At 34.5% G+C, this 23,010-nt stretch overlaps 1 protein-coding gene across 3 annotated transcripts in view; it reads left to right on the forward strand.

Moving 5' to 3' along the window:
• The first annotated feature begins 14,014 nt into the window (after positions 1-14,014).
• The window catches only part of LOC131675196 (mediator of RNA polymerase II transcription subunit 16), a 391,451-nt gene continuing 382,455 nt past the window's right edge, over positions 14,015-23,010 (forward strand). Inside the window, exons 1-3 of one of the 3 annotated variants that reach the window (XM_058954093.1) lie at positions 14,015-14,200; positions 14,346-14,486; positions 14,564-14,762. In XM_058954093.1, coding sequence (XP_058810076.1) covers positions 14,139-14,200; positions 14,346-14,486; positions 14,564-14,762 — 402 coding nt within the window. In that variant the 5' untranslated portion in view covers positions 14,015-14,138. Of the gene's footprint in view, positions 14,201-14,345; positions 14,493-14,563; positions 14,763-23,010 lie in introns of those variants that run through there. The other 2 variants (XM_058954092.1, XM_058954094.1) reach the window with 2 other exon arrangements.

Consider the following 23,010-nt stretch of genomic DNA (forward strand, 5'->3'; position numbering starts at 1 on the left):
TATTTTGAAACTATTAAACTTTGCTTTTCAACATCCAATGTACAACATAGAGTCAAAAATTACTGATGAAGAAACCACTTTTGCAGTAAATATAGTTGATATTATAAAAGATGCTGTTGATAATGATGTATTTTTAGAGACTTATGATACCTTATGTTTAAATGAAAATAGTGTAATTGCTAATGAGGCTTTAATGATCGGAAATGACGAAGTGGAAGATGAATCTGATGAGACATTTGAAGAAGAGAATTAAGTTACTGAAAATATTGATATAGAGTACAAAATGAATGCTGTTAACTTTTGGCGTTCGTCAACCAAGGCGCGGAGAAGTTTAGGCAGTGTTCAGAGCAAATACAGGAAAGTGAAAGATTTAAAACAATTGTACAGATGGGAACAACAAATAAGTAATAACAGCGAAAGAATAGAGAAGTTACAGTTTATTTCTAATAAGGTTTTTCAACATTTTCAAAGAGCAACAGATCAATGTCTTCCTATTCATGATATAGATTTGAAAAGATGGGCTTTGGAAGTAGAGAAGAAATAGGATTATCCGCTAAATTATTTACAGGTTCGGTTAAATGGATTCATAATTTAAAAAAAAGAATGGTATAGTTTCGAGAAAAATAAATAAATTTGTTACTCAAGCGCAAATATCAAATAAAGCAGAATTATTACAAACAACATCAAGTTTTGTTGAACAAGTCAAATTAGAAATTTCTCGAATAGGACCAAGCAACGTTTATAATTCGGATCAGTCAGGATTCAATCTTGAATCCCACGCTGGTCGTACACTCGCTATTACAGGTACATTGAAAATTGAATGTCTTGCTCAATCTCTGAATTCATTGACTCATAGCTATACAATACAGCCAATCATTTCTGCCGATGGTACTCTAAAATCACCTTTACTAATAATTTTGCAAGAAAAAGACGGCCAATTTGGTCCAATGATAGAAAAAATAATATATAAAGCTGAAAATATTGTTGCATATGCTTCGAATTCAGGAAAATCAACATCAAATTTAACTATCAAATGGTTTGAAGATATTTTTTTACGTATTGCAGGAAACGAAAGTACGCTGTGCCTAGATTCATGGACTGGACAGAAAGAAAAAATATTCACTAATTCTAACAAACGGACTAAAAAAGTAAAAGTGTGTATGATACCAGCTGGAGCCACAGGATTTTCACAACCACTAGACGTGTATGGATTCAGACCATGGAAAAACTTCTTAAAATACTTTTCAGATATAGTTCTTTTAAATAGATATGACATAAACTTACATTTAAGAAATAATATCCTTAAAATTCAATCTTTCATCCACAACCAATTTTCATCACCGCGATTTGTAAATATTTTTAAGTATGCATGGTGGAAAAGTGGGTACATTACAGAAAAACCAGAAAAGGTTCAAACTCCTGTTGAGTTTTGTTTTAAAAATGTTGACGCTTACTGTAAAGTATGTTGTAATAGCGTCGGCGTGCAATGCCGATAAATTCACCACTATTACCAATTATTTATAAAGAGGGGAGGTAAGGGAGGCGGTGTATCGCTCCAAGCAAAGCAGGAAGGAGAACAGCGGGCAAAATAACTTCACACACACTCAATTTCGTTAATAAACCGTTTATTATAAACGCACTACCTCGAGTACCGACGAGAGTACAAACCACTTATTACTAATAACACGCGAACTTATTCTAAACGAGATGACCGGCACGTTAGCGCCATGTCACCTCGTTAACCGGCTCAAACAACAACTTAGACTAAACACTGCCGAAAATTACGCCGGCTCGGGGAAGCCTGGCGTAGCAACGCGAACCGTGAAAATCGCCGAGGAAAAGGCGAGATATAAAGAGAGAGAGGAATAGATGACCTGACCAATTTCGGCGGACGTCGCTGTCGCTGGCAATCTAGAAGGTGTCCCACCGGCGGCTTGGCAGGAAGACCCTTGGCTGCTGTGTGGCCGGCGATTTGGCAGAAGAACCTGTCGGGTATTGTCTTGATGACGGCTTCTTGCAGGAAAACCTCCTGACTGCTGCGTCGCTGGCAGAGAGAATCCCGTCCGGCCAATCTGTCGAGGACTGCCGACTACTTCCCGAACGAAGGGGGCAGGCTTCGCAGCGATGGTCACCAACTAATGCGGCCGATTACTCTCGCGTGCGTGCGCGTCCCTCTCGCGAGTGCATGAGAGCCGGCTACTCACGCCTTCTCCTACCACTCGTCTCCTAATCGGCGGCATGCGGCAATGCCGGTCGCGACAAGTGACGCGCGCCAAGCCCAACCGCTAGACTATAGCTTCTCTCTCTCTCTATCTCTCTCGCACTCTCAATATTCGATCGCGTCGTCGCGTCCCTGGCCTCGTCCTCCGCTCTCGTGCGTTGCTGAAAATAAAAAGGGCAGGCATCAGGCACGTGATAATAACGTGCGTTTGATGCCGGCCATGTGCCTTCGCCCGAGAGAGAGAATACAGGCATACACGGTGTAGGCTATGACCAGCCTACACCGTCACAATGTAATACTATTGCAATAATAAAATGCGCCTGGTGTACTAATCCTCTGTGCATGCAACATTTTTTCTCTATCACTGACGAGAATCGTCCTCATTATTGCAAGAAATACGTGAAAAGCTAGGGAATTCACGGAAATCTATCATTCGCGAGAGGCGAGGGGACTCATGTTAATCTAGCACCGGATCGTGAGAGGCGAGGGGACTCACGTTAATCTAGCACCCCAAAGGGAACAATAACCTACTACGTTCTCGTCGTTGTTCCTGGGTAACGCTAAATGTAGGATTAGATAGGTTAGCCTGCTTGGAAATTGGCAGAAAATATTTGGTTAAGATATTAAATTCTTTCAAAAAATAGTTGATTGAACTTGCTCTACCCAGGGTTAGGTGGGTTTGCCTGCTTAGGGGTTCGTAGGGGTGGTATATAGGGGTTGTGAGGGTTCGTGGGGATGAGGTATGTCAAGGTTACGGTGGGTTAACCTCTCCATGCTTGAGATCTTAAGTTTCTTATAGAAAGCAGTCAATTAAACTCGCTCTACCCAGGGTTAGATGGGTAAGCCCGCTTAAGGGTTGTTGGGGGTGGTTTATAGGGGTTGTGAGGGTTTGTGGGGATGAGGTGTATCAAGGTTAAGGTGGATTAACCTGTCTAGAGTTAAAATCCTAAGTTTTTTATTGAAAACAGTTGATTGAACTCGCTCTATCCAGGGTAAGGTGGGTTATCCCGCATAGGGGTTGGTAGGGGTGGTTTCTACCCCTAAAAAGTGGATTCCGCAAAAATAAAAAAACACGGGTTCAATATTTTTTAGTGTTCTAACGATGTGCTACGTTTGGTTGAAATCGGTGAGTGGCACTTGGGTAGTGTTACTTGTTAGAATCAACCTCTATTCTCTAGCAGCCATTCTATACAGAAAGGATTTTATAAATTCCCCTTCATGTCAATGTGGATCTCCAACAGAAGACATTATTGTATGGTCTTGTTCTACGGTCACATCTCAGATAGAAATACTAATAAAAAAACTAAACAAATATACACAAAAAAATAAAATTTTCCCAACAACTACAATCATTAATATATTAAAGCTCATCCCCCATGTCTCTTCTTCACCGAATTTCTTAATAAATGCAAGTTCTCAATTTAAAATAAACCTCAAAATACTAAACAATATATCTTTCAACCCTCACTCTTATATTTAATCCTACACTGTTCACAAACCTCTAACCAATAGAAATAAATATATCAACCTTAACTATAAACCACTTATATAAATTGCAAACTTCTAATTCGTTCTGGTCAACGCATGCGTTGACCAGAACGTTTTGGCATGTTGGAGTCTCAGTTTAGATTCACAGTCAGCATTCCCATAGCATCTCGGTCATATCTGTATAAACGATATTATAGATGTATATGACATCGTGCAAATGAAATATTTTGTAGCGTCATCGGATTCTCATTACGCTCTAGATAGAATTATCTTATATTTATTGACTCATTTATTGTCAACTGTTCTAGCTATAATAAAGAAAATGTTTCAAACAAGAATTATAATTTACTAAATTTACCATATGACCTATATGAATTTACAGAGCTCAAATAAGAATAAACTAATTAGGATTTGACAATTTATGATATATTTACATTTTTTTTAATTCTTCAAAAAATAGTATGAGACAATAAATTATGTTTATTACAATACCTCTTTCTTTGGACTTTTACTCTTACTACTAGGCTACATATCGAATTGTACTTGAAAATATATAATCAGTTCTTCCCGAGGCTGACATCAATTTGATATGCTGATGATCAAAGAATAGCTATATATTAAACAATTGAGAATTTTCTTATTTTCCCTCTTTTAAACAAAAAATTTGAAACGCGGAATTCGGACACGGTATAATGATAGAACAGCCACAAGTGTACAACAGACCTAGATGCGTTATGAATAGGAGAAAAAGAAGTTTGGGATGGGTGACGGAATGCTTATTTCTGACTGTCACTGCTGCTTAGCAGTGATGAGAATTCGATGACGCTACAAAAAATTTTATTTTCATGAAGTTGTATCTTATATATATTGTTTCTATGACTATAATCAAGCTTCACAGCCGGCATTCCCATAGCATCTTGGTCATAGCTGTATAAACGATATTATAGATGTAATATGACACCGTGAAAATGAAATATTTTGTAGCGTCATCGGATTCTCATCACTGCTGCTAAGAGACCCACTGCCATCTAGTAAACTGAAACTGAAACTGAAACTGTTTGAATTGCTTACGATTCCAATGACATTATTTAAATTTCTTTATAAAATATAATGTACTTTTCAAATATATTATAATGGAGCAAATTTTTTGTGATAGTAACAATATTTTAAGATACTGGACTTGAACAAATATTGATATTTCGGCAAGATATTATTATTTAAAATTTGCATAAAAAACACTTTCATATTTTTTTATCGAAAAATGTAATGCGAGTAAATTATTTGGTCAATATAACTGAACTAAGTAAATTCGAATTTATTGTAACTTTTTTTTTTATTTTGACTATTTTCCTGGACTTATCTAGGTGGTCGGGTTAAGCCTAGCGCTGAACAATAGTTGATAAATGTTTAAAAAATATTTAACATCGTTTATGTTATTTTATTGGGAACATTAAATCAGTTCAGAAGCAATTATATGAAATTGACTTCAAATAAAAATAAAAACATTTATTATTAAAATAATTAGAAATGTTTTGAACGTTCCAGTTATAGCAATCATTATTATTAATTTTTTATAAAAAATCTTAAATAGGGCAAATAAAAGTCTCATATTTGACTGCATATTTGAATTGGGCAAATCAAAGTCTCTTAAAAACAATTTCTGTTTTTAAATTTGTATCAATCATGTACGTTGAAACAACCAGATGAGAATTAGACTTGTGAATCTGACACCCAAAAAAATTTTTTAATCATATTTTTGAGTTTTCATGAGCTAAAACGTTTTCTCCCTTTTTCCGGATTATTATTCCGCTTGAAATTTTATTTCCGGATTTTCCGTTTTTAAGAAAATTGCGAAAAAAAATCGGGTGTTCGTACAGCGCGCAAAATGCATTAAACATTTTTCTCCTGTTTAAAAAGAAATAATATCGATAGCGGATGATAGCTCCTTATTCCCGGATTATGAAATAATGTTCCTTTTGTCGATTTTCTATCAAAAATTGAGGAAAATGTAAAAATTAGTAATATATGCGGCAGTTAGTCGATAAAACAGGTCAAACGTTTGCTAATCACCAGATATCCCTATATGAGTTCTACATTGCGTAATTATAATAATAAGTAATTCAAATTCTACTCAATTAACCATTCACATTTTATGTACATATACATAAATAATTTTTTCTAAGGTTTTCTATAAGTTTGTCAACATGCCAATTTTATAATTAATATTTTAACTATATAAAATAACATAATTCTGAACAAATTATAAAAAAATTGAATTGACGAGTTAAAATTGAAAAAAACAATCATTGATCAAAAACTTATAGCTTAGTTTTATATTTGTTGAATTATTTAATAACGAATTTAATTTTACTTCCATTCTTCTTAACAATATAAAGTAATAATCCATTGTAGCATATTATAAAAATTCTTCAATATATTTGAAGTTTATTCAATATATTTTTAAGTTATTGAAGTATTTTCTATACTTCAATAAGTACTTAAGTATTTTCTATACTTCAATAAGTATTGAAGTATTTTCTATACTTCAATAAGTACTTCAATATATTGAAGTATTTTTATAATATGCTACAATGGATTATTACTTTATATTGTTAAGAAGAATGGAAGTAAAATTAAGTTCTGTTTAATGTTGAGAAATTATCATGCCCTAGATGGCATTGACGCTGATTTTTTCTCTTTTTTTTGTAAGGGAAGGGTAATTGAATAATTAAAACATGCCTTTTTTTGATGGGAAAAAGCCTGTGATGATGCGTCATCACTCGAAAATCACGCTGCCTTATGCTAGCCCCGCTCCCACTAGAAACGCGCGGCCAAGCGTCTATTGCCATACACCCGCCCACGCACTCCCGGACCTCGCGAACTATGACCTCTAGAAGTCCCCCTGACCGATTCGCACGACCCTTACGCTCGCGTACAACCTCTCGCGCACTCACGACCCGATCCGACAATCCCCCGGGGAGCTAGAAGCCCCTAAAGTCTCCAGCCGCGATCAGCTGATCGCAAGCCCCCGTTAGTTATGCAGGCATAGCTAGACTAGAAGTAGGAGCGATCGAGCGCGTGAGAGCGAGCGAGACCGCCGATGCTAGACCGATCGGAAGCGAGCGAGGGGAATCGGTAAGACCAACGAGCGGTAGATAGAAGAGGATAGACAAGCGACGCTAGTTGACCGACCAATCGTTATCAGCTTAGGGGTGGTCGAACTAATGAGGGAAAACCGACGCTATCTTCGCGACCAGTAGGCAAATTAGGCGCGAAGGACCGACCAATAAATAAATTGCGCGGGTAAAAAACATTAATATAGACGGCGCTGAGACCTGGCTTAGCAACAAGCTAGCCAATCGGCAACAACGAAGGGGAAGTAAGCTAGGAGAAGCGGCGCGTCGCCGAAAAACGGCGCGCCAGTGACCGTTAAGCCTCGACGGTGATCAGTCCGCCGAGCCTCGCCGTTGCGCGGCACCCAGTGAGAAGAATAGATATAATAGAGATAGTGAAAGAAGTAGGCAAAAGAGATAGTGAAAGTGAAAACAGCAAAAGAGATAGTGAAAGAAGTAGGCATAAAAGAGATAGTGAAAGAAATAGACATAAAAGAGATAGTGAAAGAAATAGGCATAAAAGAAAATAGTGAAAGGAATAGGCATAATAGAGAATAGCGAAAGTGAAAACAACAGAGGAAATAGTGAGGAGAATAACGATAATAGAATAACGAAAACAGAATAACGATAACAGAATAACGATAATAGAATAACGATAACAGAATAACGATAACGGAATAACGATAACAAACAGAGTAGTAATCGGCCGAAGGAATCAACAAGAGTAAGTACCCTTCCCTTACTACCGATTTTATGTGCATGACCGATAATCGTGAGTTTGCCGCACATTGCTGACCGTCGCGTCCCGGGAGTGCCGTACGACCCTCGCGCGTTCGGGATAATACGTTAACGCGCCTCCATTGCCGACCTCTGAAAATCCGCTATCAAGTCGTCATACTATCGTTGGCCGCATGACGGAGTTGTCGCGTAGTTACCGAACGGGAGTGCCGCATGACCTTCGCGCGCATTACGCCTTGTGATCGAAAACGTTTGTCGTTGTCTCCGAGCCTCTCCTTTATTACGCCGCTTCTTTGTCCCACACCTGAAATCGTCGCATGACCGCCGAATGTTCGCGCGCGGGATCCCGTATGACCTTCGCGCGCCCGTTGCCGTTGCTGTATATGTTTTCGCCACCGACCTTTCGGGTATAGTTTCGCGAGTCGCCGTGTTGCTATCATCCGTGAAACGAGTTTTCCTTAGTGCGCGTCTTTGAATTCCTTTCCGAGTCGACCTAAACGTTACGAGTCGTGTTAGACCTTCATCCGACCGGCAAAGTTCAGATACATCGTCGCCTTTATTTTGTTCGCGAGCATCGCTATAAGTACCGTCAACACCGCGAACAGTAGCTAACCTTCGCGCGACCGACCGAATTCCTGAGAGCTTTAGTTTCGAACGAGCTGGAATTTTTGCCGCGAATAAATAAACCGACGTTACGTATTCGAACCGTATCTGAAGTCCGAAACATTCGACGGAGTGATTGTTTGTTTAAGCCGACTTCGCGCCGTAGTACGCCACTCGCGTCCCCAGTAACCTAAACCAGGCTGACCATAGCAACGGGTAGATCGCTGGGCTGACCTGGGAAATTCTTTCGATTAATAAACTTGAGTTACCCTTAAGCCTGATTTATTATTGACTATACCCACTTGATCGCCCCATCCCCCGTAGCTTTCGCGATCGGTTTGAGATTAGTAAGCGCTTACGCGACTGCCCTGATCATCACCTAGCCGATAGCCACCGTCGCAGCCACTGCGCCACCAGTCCAGGGAAGGAGCTATCATCCCCTGAACCACTAGCCGTCAACCGGGGCGCCCCTGCGACGCCCCCCCTCGATGTACCCGCTTCTGGGTTAAGAGCCGCCATGCCCCGAATCTTCTAGCTAGCCGAACGAGCCGCAGCCGTGGGTGGCCTTGAAAACCACCCGTTGCCCCCCTTCTTCCCCCTTCACTCGATACGATCTAGATTCGACCGAATCGTCGCCCAGGACTTCGCGCCCCCGCTTCATTCTTCACAGGTGATAGCCGGCCGCGCGCGCAAGAACACCGACGGCGACGAGGAGGGAGGCAACGGGTAACCACCCGACCTCACAGCGACCAGCAGGACCACCGAGCCGAGAACCAGCCAACGTTGCAGCGCTACCACGCTCTCCTAACGCGAGAGCACGGTAGCTGGCGCCCAACTTAATAAAATAAAGCTGCACACGTTGTCTCGGCTGACTGCGCGCCGCTGGCGACAGTGCAAGACCGGAGAAATACCGTCTGTTATTTTTCTCCTCCCTCTCCCCCGTCGCAAGCCTAAAGGCATAAAAAACCCATATTTAATAAAATAAATGAAAAAACGAAATTACAACGTTGTAATACAAAAATAATAAAAAAAGGATAGAGTTGAGAAAAGGAAAAATGACGCGAACTACTCACATACGCTCGATTTTATGAACAAAGAAGGCGTTGACGCACCATTGAGGCGATCGTTCAACGACCAATTTATGAACAAAGGAGGCGTTGACGCACCATTGAGGCGATCGTGCAACGACCGTCCTATGTCGTTAAATAGCGCACCGTTGAGGTGATCGCTAAAATTGCCTATGAAAGGCAATGAGGTTTTTCGACACCTCGGAAAGGCGCGAATACAAAAAACTGCACTAGGCAGGACGTTTTTTATTGTTAACGAACCTCATACATTTATGCACTCGTTGTACACTTAAATTTTTACACGATTCCTTTAGCGGTAACTCAAAAAAAATTGAACTGAAAGGGTTGCGCAATACGTCGATTTGCGTCTTTGTGAGGGCTACTGGGGTAATGCCGAAAGGGTCTTTGATTGCAAGGCGAACACGTGTGGTTTTACCGGTGTCAGCATGAATACTGCCCTCTTTTCGCGGCAATTCTCATGAGACCGGAAAAGTACCGTCACACAGCGTCATTGAACTGTCGCGCTCATGTGAACTCACCCATGCGCATTCACTCTGGCGCACGCACACACATACAAATTCCGTCACAACGGAACAAGTTCGTTATTAAATAATTCAACAAATATAAAACTAAGCTATTAGTTTTTGATCAATGATTGTTTTTTTCAATTTTAACTAGTCCATTCAATTTTTTTATTACTTTGTTCAGAATAATGTTATTTTATATAGTTAAAATATTAATTATAAAATTGGCATGTTGACAAACTTATAGAAAACCTTAGAAAAAATTATTTATGTATATGTACTGTGACGGTAAACGTCTAATTAGCGATAACAATATAACCTAACTGTTACTCGCGGGGGCAGCACCTACCGGGGGGACGAAATACGTAACGAAGGAATTCGGCGCGCGAGCGGACGGAACGCGCGCGATTGAAACCGAACCAGTGAAGCTTTGACCATCATTGTGTTCGCCCGCTTTTCTTTCCGCTATCGCCGATCTTCGTGCCGTCAACGCCAACACGATAAGAGAAGAACATAGAGATCAGTGCCAGCTTGCCGTGACCGCTGTTGCCAAGGCGCCACACGTCTGCAGAACCCGAGCCGACGAAGGAGTGTGTGTGAGATTTCGCCATCGAGGGCGAAACCGTGTGCGCGCGAATTCGCGACCGGCGAAAATAAACAAAACAGTTCCGCGCAGTGCGACTACTTTTCGTCCGCTCCGTACGCCTGCAATAATAAGGTAAGCTGGCCAGCTTAATCTCGCGATCGCGGTTGCATGTTTAATAATTAATTTCCGACATTCGAAGCGTGCATGTAGCGGCTCCAATAACAAAGAGCAGCGAGCGTCCCGACAATACGTGTTGTCGATGAGCGAGCGTCGATGTAAACAAACGCGCGGGCCGACCTTATGTAGTATTTGAGTGATAATAAAAGGTTCTGTTCGAGTTACTAACAAGTGTTTTTCGATTCGCTTAACCCATTAACGACCAAGACGGTCGATTTTAGACTAACTTTTCGTAGCTGAATTTCAGGTACTCAACGAAGTAATAACTGGGTCCGACATATCAATCTTTATGTATTTTTGTCTGCTGAATCAGAATCTGGGCTCGAAATTCGAAAATTTCTATTGCAAAAAAAGATATGGCGATTTTTTTGCAAAAAAATCTGAAAAAAAATCGCATTTTCAAACTTTATGATTTTTTTTCAGGCAGAAATCGCATGAATTCATAGTGAAATCATCAACCATCGCTGCACAAATTTGTTGAAGTTTAACGATAAATTTTTACATATATGTATTTTTCGCCAAAATGCAAAAAATTGCATAAAATCGCATTTTTTGTTCATTATTTTTAGTCTTGAAAACTAAAGGATTAAACAAAAATTGTCTAAGAATAAAAATGTCTTAGAATTGAGCAAGGAATACTCTTAAATTATTTCAGATTTTTTGAGTCAATTTTTGATTTTTTGAAAAATGCTAAAACCAAATTTTTAAAAAATGTCTGCAAAAAATCTGAAAAAATTTGAGAGTATTTTTTGATCAATTCTAAGATATTTTTATTCTTAGACAATTATTGTTTAATCCTTTAGTTTTCGAGAAAAAAAATAATGAACAAAAAATGCGATTCGTTGCAATTTTTGCATTTTGACCGCCATTTTGTCGATAAATTCAGATATGTAACAAATATCTATCTTGACTCTACAGTGATTTTTTACTCTTTGCATAACCCAGAGACAACGTCGTGGACGTGGTAAAAAAATGTCTCCTTCGGGGTGCTTTTTTACCGTGAGTCCCCTTGCCTCTCACTAGTCGGGGTGCTTTTTTATCGTGAGTCCCCTTGCCTCTCACAAGCACCTATATTTTAGTGCCTTTTTTTCATACACGAACTGCAAAAATATAATTGGCAATCACTACATAAAAGGTATGTTCTTACAGGACAATTAGAACAACTTTTTTGCTTGCTTTCTCTGATCGTTTGATGTTTACTTTGCTTTATTTTACCATCATGAATATAACTTTTAGCTATCGATATAGCGAAGTCTTTTGTTCCAACTTTATTTTCATTATTCTTAGCAGCATTGAATATAACAACAGAATTTGTAATGGCAGCCTGGATGAGCCTAATGAAGACAACCCAAGTCCATTTCTTTAAACGAATACTAGGCAATAAATTATTACAGTGTCCATCATGAACATCGACCCCACCCATGTACTAATTGTAAAGGTGAAACGTTTGTGGGATTGGTATCTCAATTTTTGCCTTTTCGTTCGAACTATATCTCCTTAGTGGTTCTAATGGAGTGACCCCTGCTGACGTTGATAATATTGACACCAATTTTGAATCCATTACAGTAATATAGTTGAACGAAAAGGCAAAAATTGAGATACCAATCCCACAAGCGTTTCACCTTTACAATTAGTACATGGGTGGGGTCGATGTTCATGATGGACACTGTAATAATTTATTGCCTAGTATTCGTTTAAAGAAATGGACTTGGGTTGTCTTCATTAGGCTCATCCAGGCTGCCATTACAAATTTTGTTGTTATATTCAATGCTGCTAAGAATAATGAAAATAAAGTTGGAACAAAAGACTTCGCTATATCGATAGCTAAAAGTTATATTCATGATGGTAAAATAAAGCAAAGTAAACATCAAACGATCAGAGAAAGCAAGCAAAAAAGTTGTTCTAATTGTCCTGTAAGAACATACCTTTTATGTAGTGATTGCCAATTATATTTTTGCAGTTCGTGTATGAAAAAAAGGCACTAAAATATAGGTGCTTGTGAGAGGCAAGGGGACTCACGATAAAAAAGCACCCCGACTAGTGAGAGGCAAGGGGACTCACGGTAAAAAAGCACCCCGAAGGAGACATTTTTTTATCACGTCCACGACGTTGTCTCTGGGTTATGCAAAGAGTAAAAAATCACTGTAGAGTCAAGATAGATATTTGTTACATATCTGAATTTATCGACAAAATGGCGGTCAAAATGCAAAAATTGCAACGAATCGCATTTTTTGTTCATTATTTTTTTTCTCGAAAACTAAAGGATTAAACAATAATTGTCTAAGAATAAAAATATCTTAGAATTGATCAAAAAATACTCTCAAATTTTTTCAGATTTTTTGCAGACATTTTTTAAAAATTTGGTTTTAGCATTTTTCAAAAAATCAAAAATTGACTCAAAAAAATCTGAAATAATTTAAGAGTATTCCTTGCTCAATTCTAAGACATTTTTATTCTTAGACAATTTTTGTTTAATCCTTTAGTTTTCAAGACTAAAAATAATGAACAAAAAATGCGATTTTATGCAATTTTTTGCATTTTGGCGAAAAATACATATATGTAAAAATTTATCGTTAAACTTCAACAAATTTGTGCAGCGATGGTTGATGATTTCACTATGAATTCATGCGATTTCTGCCTGAAAAAAAATCATAAAGTTTGAAAATGCGATTTTTTTTCAGATTTTTTTGCAAAAAAATCGCCATATCTTTTTTTGCAATAGAAATTTTCGAATTTCGAGCCCAGATTCTGATTCAGCAGACAAAAATACATAAAGATTGATATGTCGGACCCAGTTATTACTTCGTTGAGTACCTGAAATTCAGCTACGAAAAGTTAGTCTAAAATCGACCGTCTTGGTCGTTAATGGGTTAATTCTTATTGCTTCCACTCACTTTTTCCTAGATCAGATGACTTATTGGTTGACTGACGCCTGTCTCCGCATGCTCTCCGGACTACATTTTGAGCATAGATTATTACGTTCGCCCTTTCAACAAAGTCGCGCGAATAAAAATATAATTAAACGGTTCTACCCCGTTACAGTACATAAAATGTGAATGGTTAATTGAGTAGAATTTGAATTACTTATTATTATAATTACGCAATGTAGAACTTATATAGGGATATCTGGTGATTAGCAAACGTTTGACCTGTTTTATCGACTAACTGCCGCATATATTACTAATTTTTACATTTTCCTCAATTTTGGATAGAAAATCGACAAAAGGAACATTGTTTCGTAATCCGGGAATAAGGAGCTATCATCCGCTATCGATATTATTTCTTTTTAAACAGGAGAAAAATGTTTAATGCATTTTGCGCGCTGTACGAACACCCGATTTTTTTTCGCAATTTTCTTAAAAACGGAAAATCCGGAAATAAAATTTCAAGCGGAATAATAATCCGGAAAAAGGGAGAAAACGTTTTAGCTCATGAAAACTCAAAAATATGATTAAAAAATTTTTTTGGGCGTCAGATTCACAAGTCTGAAAATTTCGATCATGGAGTAACCCTATGGATGTAATAACCCCCAACGTCCTAACTTTGAAAATGAAAATGAATTTAGATAGTAAATTTGAAATTCACGTAAAATGCTATATTTAAGCTGTAACAATTTACATCATGGATTTATTATACAATGTTAACAGAAAATCATATTCTAAGTCATTTTTGAATCAAGAAAGGTAGGTATTTATGTGTAATAAATAATGTAAAAATATAATCATTGATATTGATTTATGCTACTTAATTTAATGTTTCTAACTTTTTATTTAATTCATTTTGCGGTGAAACATTTTCAACTAATTTCAGTTGTAATTTACTTTTCAGCCCATACAGTGAATGTTCTATATGCACTATATCATGCAGAAATATTGTTGCATTTACTGCGACATCAGACTTAGAAGGTACAAATAGTAAAATATGGGGTTGTCATATATATGTATGTGATTTAAATAGACCATGGCATATGTATAAGTAATATTTTCTTTGAATATTTTACATTAAAACTTAGAATTTCATATTGATCTTGAACTTCAATTTTTTAGAGTTTCGACTAATAAAGATCTTGTGACAGTACTTAAATGGGATTTGTCAGGAGAACAATTAGTTGTAGCAAATTGTATAGGTGTGGTACAACTTTGGACTTTCAAAGATTATGTATTAAATAATTGGCAGTTAATTGCTTCACATTATTTTATTGGTGAACATATATTGGATGTCGCTTGGTTTCATAATGGAAAAAGGGTAAGAAATTTTTTAATCAATAGTATATTATGACAATTTTTAATATTAATTAGATTAATATCTGTCATCTCTTTCTACAATATAATGAAGTTATAATTTCTATGTTAATTCAAAACCTTATCCTGAATATTTTATTTTATTATATTATATCACAAATGTTATAGATTGTGAATTAAAAATACAGATAGAAATCTTTTAATCATATGAAGCAAATTATATATACTTATATATATTGTTGTATACTTATATATATCATATTATTATTACTTATATATATCAGCGTTGTTTCGTATATTCAAATATTAATTTTATACTTAAAATTAATTTGAGGTTTAAAACTATCCATGTAGCTATTGATATCTCCAGTATATTCCATGGTTTGTACAATGCTGATTTAGATTGCTGTTGTTGTACATGCGATATAATACAAATAAAATATAATTATATTATATTTATATTTTTATATTTAATAATTTGTATAAATCAGTTTAAAACATAATGACTTCTATTCATATTATTTTTTTTATAAATTTGATTATTTGAATACTTGTAAGACTGATCTATTATATTTATATATGTAATATTTTATAAGGACTTAAAAGTGAACAGAGATCATTGGTTATTTATCTGACTATAAATTTGAACATTGTTGTACTTTCACTTATTTCAATATCTCCTGTTTAAAGAAAATTTTATCAAAATCCATATGAAACTTCTAATTTGTAAATATCATTTATTTATTAATTAAAAAAAAAATCTGTATTAATTTTTCATTTAGATCTATTTATTTTAGTAGTTGATAATTATTAACCCATTAAGGCCCATGCCAAAACAGCATGAGACAGTGCTAAACTAACTATGCCATTCATAGCATAAGTGAAAAAAAAGTAATTAAACAAATTACCAAAAAAGTTAATATTTTTAAAAACTGCGGCAATCGATTCCACGGGAAAAAATATGATAAAAACGTATATAACGTTTTCTTGTCAAACTTCAAATTGTTAGTGTAAAACTTCAATAAACAATTGCAAGCCGGACAGGCTCACCTGTTATACGCCAAATCCCAAGCAAAATCCATGAATGGATAGACTACAGTCATTAACTAGCGTTACATTTAAGTCTGACCAGAAAACGTTATATACGTTTTTGTCGTATTTTTTCCCGTAGAATCGATTGCCGCAATCAGTTTTTAAAAATAATAACTTTTTTGGTAATTTGTTTAAATAATTTTTTATGAACAATTGCAAATGGCAAAAGAAAAAACTCGGGTACTTTTTTTTTCACTTATGCTATGAATGGCATAGTTAGTTTAGCGCTGTTTCATGCTGCTTTGGCATGGGCCTTAATGGATTAATTATATTTACCATACATGATAAATAAGATTTTTCTTACAAAATTATAAAATAACTAATTGCTGTTGTATTTCATTGTCACATTGTCATTTAATTTTGACAATACTATTTATTTTATGTAGTTACATTTTTATATATGGTAAAAGATTGTTTATCTAAACTGAGAAAAAATATGATTTAATTGGATGTCAGATTAAAATTTGCTCATTGTTGAAATTTACGTCAATAATTTGTAGTTTACGTGAAATAGTATAATCATCCATCATTTTTAATATTATAAGGCATGGTAGATAACACTTATTGTTGTCAAAAAATATTTATTGAGCAAGAATAACACAGGACCACAAAATGCGTCTTGAATATAACAAAAAACTACTAGTACAAGAGTCCAAGAAATGGAATTTCAAATTCATGAGGCAATCAACATCTTTGAATGAAAATACTATTATTGCTACAATTTTTGCACAATTTGGATTTTTTTTTATTTCTTTAAAATTTCTCCATTATCTCGCTGCAACTTCGCCATACCCGTTTCTCTTCTCAATCATTTTTTGTTCAAAGGTTACATAAGTTATTAAGGTTCTTATTTATGAACCAAGCACTCCTTTATTGATTTTCACTTTAGTGAGTTCAAAAATTTTATAAAAATATATTTAAATGAATCTCTCTCTTGTCTTTTTATGGCCTTTAAAAATTGTTTGATTAATCCTAATTTAATGTGAAGTAATAGAAGTAATATTTTTTTTTAGGTATTAAACTATTCTGTATAATGTTTTTGGAACCTGGTTCTAAATTCACTCGAAAATTCCATTCTTTTTGTACAAACGGTCACTCTTTTCACCCAACTGTCCCATTTGCATAAAAAAAAAAGGATATTTAGTATTACCGCTTTGTTGTCTTAATATAATGGATATAATTTTCAAACCCCACACAACAACCAGTCGTGCTTATCATATTACAATTTTGTCAATACAAGCTTAAGATTTATATAATCTTTTTTCAAAATAGTAGAATGTACTAATGGTATTATGGGAGCATACACGTTACCATTGTTTAGTAATACTGCCTTTAAATTTCTTATCAAAGAATCCAAAAAGAGTCACCATTCATTAGCATCATAAGTAATTGCGAATCACTCAGTTAAAGTTTGAACATTGTTGCAATATACTAAATTTTTATCTCGACAAAAGAATTTTCTAAAGGGCTTATTTCGCGTGCGATAAAATGTTAATTTCATTTTACATGATAAGCAATTTTTTTTTCTTTCAATCTTGATGCTAATAACTCTGCAGTTTTTTTTAAGTCTTAAATCTCTGATTAAATCGTTGAATTCGCATTGATTAAAAGTACTTTTCGCTAGTTCATTCGTTTCAAAATTGTCATTTCTAAATTCATTGGAATCTTCAGACTGTCTGTTATTTGCTAATATGGTATGATTATGTGCCATGACGGAAAAAGTGATGGATCGAACATTGGGATACTCTATAAAGTCTTTGTTCTTTTTTATTTTAGTCGATTGTGTTACACAAACAAAAATAGCAATCGGTTCTACGGTCAAAAGGTTCTTTTTAAAGCATTGAATGAAGAATCTGTTTTGCATATGATGCTTTATTAACTAAGGAAGAAAGGTAAATGTGACAATTTCTACATATGATTTTAGAGTCCATGTGTTACTGATAGTGTCAAATGGAATATGAAAGAATTTTTCATAATTTTTCTGCATATCAGTTGTACAAAGCCTTCTCCATTAAAGTAGCACATATCGTCCACAAACAATACAAAAAGTATTCCTTTCTTTACAGACTGACATTTTTATAGAATCATACTTCTGAAAAATATGATCAAATAAATCAAACAACATAAAATCATTTAATAAATGTAAGATGAATTGAGGTCAAACTTAAAAAATTACAGTTTGAAAAATACTTAGTTTTTTATGGTTACAAGCTTTTAATTAAGTTATGAATAGATTGAATACTCGTGAGTTCAGTACTTAAGACTTCAAACTTTAGTATATGGAGTCTAAGGTTGTAGAGTTTCAGAATTTATGAGTTTATGGCTTTGATTTGTCGGTTTAATGAGTCCTTTTAGTGCTATTGAAAAATCTAATAATCCACTTCAAGATAACAGATATATTTAGGATCATTAACACACTTATTTATTACTACTTTCAAAACCCCTGACCGCGATGAAGTTTTCAGCATAAATAACGGTAATAACTTTTATATGACCTTAAATTTGAGATAATAAAGTAAAACGGAGGTTATAATTGATTTTAGCGTATCAAAATATATGGGGATGCTAGTTGCTATTTTTTAATTAAAAGTTCTGTTTTATCTTCAAATGAATTTAGAAGCGAGGTGATGGGGTTAAAATAAGAATAGATTTGGTTTTAGCTCGTTATAATATATAAAAGGACACTTTTTTGTTTTATTTGCATAGTAACCACAAGATTTGACCTTCAGATGACCTTCCGGGTTCATTTAAACAATAAAAAATATATTTATCTGAACGTAATTTTAAATGCCCTTGAACCGAACGTGATGGGGACAAACGGAGTTCAGATTTGGGTTAAGCGTGCCAAAATACATGAGAATATTCGAGACGTTATCCTATTACATTCGCCCGCATTTTGTGGTCCAGTGTAATTGATACATATTAATAAATAGGGACTACGTTTTTTATCTTGTAATCATTTATGCTCATTTAATATTTACTTTTGGTAAATTATAAATCAATTATAGAAGTTGACTACCCTCAAGAATAATGTAAAGAGTGATATGAAATTATTATATTCTCTCAATTTCAATTTATCGAATATAATGGATTCAATGAATTTTAAAAGTTAGGGTATAATACATCAATTCTCTTAAGAATAACTTTTATCATTAATTAAGCTCTCACAGGTTATAAAATAATACATAATTTATACTTGCTATTCAATCATCATTCATTTTGTAGAGAAATATTACAGTAAACTATTGTTTCTTTGGAGAAGCTTTGTTTTTATTTTATTTGAAAATGTTTGAACTTTTGCTACAGCATATTTGGTATTTGTCATTTTATGCTTTAATCTTTGTTTTGGTTAAGATCTAAGATATTTGAGTATATCCAACGAAATTTTCACTGCAACCATATTTTTTAGTCAATAAAAAACCAATTGTTACTAAAAAAGATGATATAAAAACAACTGAATTAAAAAGTTTATATTATTCATTTTCTAATAAGTGTGATCAAGTTTCTAAACAGTTAAAATGAACACATTCATATGTTTTATCATTTTGCCTTCATAGTTCACAGAGTATTCAGAAAAAAATCTATTAAAAAGCAATTGTCTGATGACAAACTTATTAACAAATTACTAACTACTAACATTTTCATTTTTTTGACTAAATTATACAAATTCAATGTTAGCGACTAATTAGTTGGGATTCAGGTTACAAGCATTATTATCTATTTTTTTTCCAGTTTATCTACATTGCATTACGAGTTTTTTTGTCGAGTTTTAAACGGCTGGGATGTGTGTTGTGTCGAATTACGGTGAAAGAGAGAAATGGGAAAAAAGTAAAGAGATAAAAAAGAAAAAAAAGGGATAAAAGAAAGTGGTAAGCCACTATTTGAGGAAATTAGATAAGAGTTGAATATCTTCAAAATTGATTGTCTAAGAACTGTTATGAAAAATTGTCTGTCTCTCACTCGAAGGAAGCTTCCCCATCCTGACCTCACCGACTTTAATAATTTTTTGATATGTTACAGTACTCAACAAAATAAGAAACATGTATTTTTTTTATACAGACATCTACTTTTAAGGATAGAAAGCCATCCCTAAATCTTACCCCTAAAATTGTTTTTTATTATATCTCCGCATCTAATGAATAATTTTTAATAAAACCAAGTGGAGAATAATTGCTGTAAGAAGTCTAAGATATTAGGAGTATTTATAAGTCGGGGGTTGCAATCCTTATTCCATATTTTTCAAAACTACAATTTTATTCACCTTTTTTAATGAAAACAAAGTATAAACTCAACAAAATTAAGAAAAGCATTTCAATTTATTATATCATTCAGTGTTTGACCACTAAGGTGTGCAGACGTATCAACACTGTGCTCTACCTGAAAAGTTAAAGTATTAGCCAATCAGTAAAGTGACAGTTAAATTTAAAATTTAAATTAATAAACTCAAAAAAAAAAAAAAAAAACAATGGCCGAAATGGCCACTTATCAAGAGATGACAACATCACTCCTAATAAAAACAAAGAAATTTGGAAAATCGTAAGTCGCAAAAGACGAACAAACAGCCCAGAAAACCAAATCCAAAACAAAAAACGACAAGCATGATTATCAGATTACTGGCTAAGTAATACAAGAAACAGGTACGAAATACTTTAAGAACATAAAAATAAAGAAAATCATAGTGAAAAAGAAAACAACGAAGCAAATAAGTTGAAAAGCAAATCCGCTCCGATCTTCGTTTACAATGTAGAGAAAATCAAACCGTTAGAAAATCTACTGAACTCAATAGTCAAAGAAAATTACACCTCAAAAGTAATAGAACTAAACAAAATTAAAATTCAGCCAACAATTTCCAAAAATTATTTGCCAATTATTACTACATTGAAAGAAAGAAACACGGAATTTTACACTTACCAGCGCAAAGAAGAAAAAGGTTTCAAAGTTACATTAAGAAGTATTCATCCGTTAATTGATATAGACGAATTAAAAATAGTCATAGAAGAACATGGATATTAAAGTATTAAGTATTCATAATATTCGTATAAGCTATCGTATCACAAAACTACCATTGGAAAAAGTCCTTGAAAAAGTCCTCAAAACAGTCCTCAAAAAAGTCCTCAAAAAAGTCCTCGAAAAAGTCCTCAAAAAAGTCTTCGAAAAAGTCCTCAAAACAGTTCTCAAAAAAGTCCTCGAAAAAGTCCTGGAAAAAGTGCTCTTATTATCAATAATTATTAATTAATTGCAGCAAATAGGTGTTTATCGTAGTACTTAATTGTAATTTAACATTGTTACTTAAGACTAGAGAATCAATAATAAATTTATATGACGCAAAAATACAGAAATCTTATGATTAATTATTTGTGAACTCATCTGATTTATTATGAAACTACTATGGCTGCTAATACACTATTTAGTTTTTTTTATAATATTAATTACAATATTTGTTTAGTTTTAAATACTATGATTTGATTCGGAGATTAAAGTGAAGATTTGGTAAAAGAATAGAGAGAGCCATAAGTATTTATAATCTAATATGAAAGATGAAATGATGCAAATCGGACTATTTTATTTAATTCCGTTCAATAGTAAATTTTAAAGCCTCTTCCAAAGAGAAATTTCGGTGGAAAATGAAATAAAGATTAAATTTCTACGGCCCAAACTCTTATCGGCGTGATAGCGCTTCAAGACACATACGCGATGATTGGAGGATCCTATCAACACATGCTAATGGGATAAAGCAGGATAGAACATCGATTGTAAGGCCGGGTATACGCAGGCTTGGGCCACAATCCAGATTTACATAAACACCTTATTCCTGATGTGTTTTCATCATGGGAAAAAATAAAAAAACCCTTGACGAAGTCCTCGAAAAAGTCCTCAAAAAAGTCCTCTTATTATCAATTATTATTAATAAATTTCCGAAAATAGGTGTTTGTCGCAGTACTTAATTGCAATTCAACATTGTTACTTAAGACTAGGGAATCAATAATAAATTTATATGACGCAAAAATACAGAAATCTTATGGTTAATTATATGTGAACTCGTCTGATTTATTATGAAACTACTATAGCTGCTATTTAGTTTAGCACTATTTAGTTTTTTTTATAATATTAATTACAATATTTGTTTAGTTTTAAATACTATGATTTGATTCGGAGCTTAAAATGAATATTATTTTATTCATTTAACATTATTTTAATAGACTCATCTTAACGGCCGGAAAACGAAAATAGAAATTTTCCAGTATTTCGGGGAGAAATTTTTTCAGGAAAATTTACGCAACTCCAGGCTAGTCGAAAAATTAACCTGACACTCAGAACCCAACCCTAAAAACATCACTCTACAAGTGACGTAATTACATGATTGCAGTCTTGTAATTACCATAATCTTGGTGCGAATAATCACGTTGACGAATTTATCATTTAACAATCTGGCTTTTGGGCGCTGCTTTTCGCATGGATTAAAGCGTATGTGATGCTATATTATTTACATGGTCTATGAAATAATTATAATTGGATTATTGATTTTGTCAATTAATCGTGCGTCCTCATAATTTTATATTATTGTCGATCAATCGATAGGACTCGATCTATAAAACGAATATGAGTCTATCGGCTTGGGGAGCTCATGTCGCGCATCAAGGTTGAGCACCATTTCCATATAGCCGCGACGCGCGCTGGCTAGCCCCCCTAGCCGCTCCGCGCTCGCCCTGGCTTTTAAAGCCGCGCGCTGGTTGGTCGATCTTTCAAGTTAATTATCTAATTACCTAATTATCGGAAAAAACTAATAATGGCGTCTTGAATAACTTTTCAAGACGAATCCAACGGTATCCATACTTACATATGTTTTTGAATCATCCTGTATATGAAATACGCTTAACGACACCAAACTAAGGAATGTCCAACTAAACAAAAAATACAAGACGTAACATGAACAAATTGCGAAGCAAATCATACGGCAAACTATTAAGGATGCCTAGTTCGTAAACAAATACAGCAAAAACTATTTTCTAGACTACGAGAAAAAACATTAAATCAAAACAGTATTCAAATTTATCAAAATCCAAATTCAAATTTAAATGCCAACATCAATAGAATTAGACCAAACATAACATATGCACAGATAATATCAAAACAAAACAATCAGAATGAAATAGAAATAT

Source organism: Phymastichus coffea, unplaced genomic scaffold (assembly GCF_024137745.1).
Source record: "Phymastichus coffea isolate CEN01 unplaced genomic scaffold, Cenicafe_Pcof_1.1 PCOF00017, whole genome shotgun sequence".
Classification (NCBI taxonomy): Eukaryota; Metazoa; Arthropoda; class Insecta; order Hymenoptera; family Eulophidae; genus Phymastichus; species Phymastichus coffea.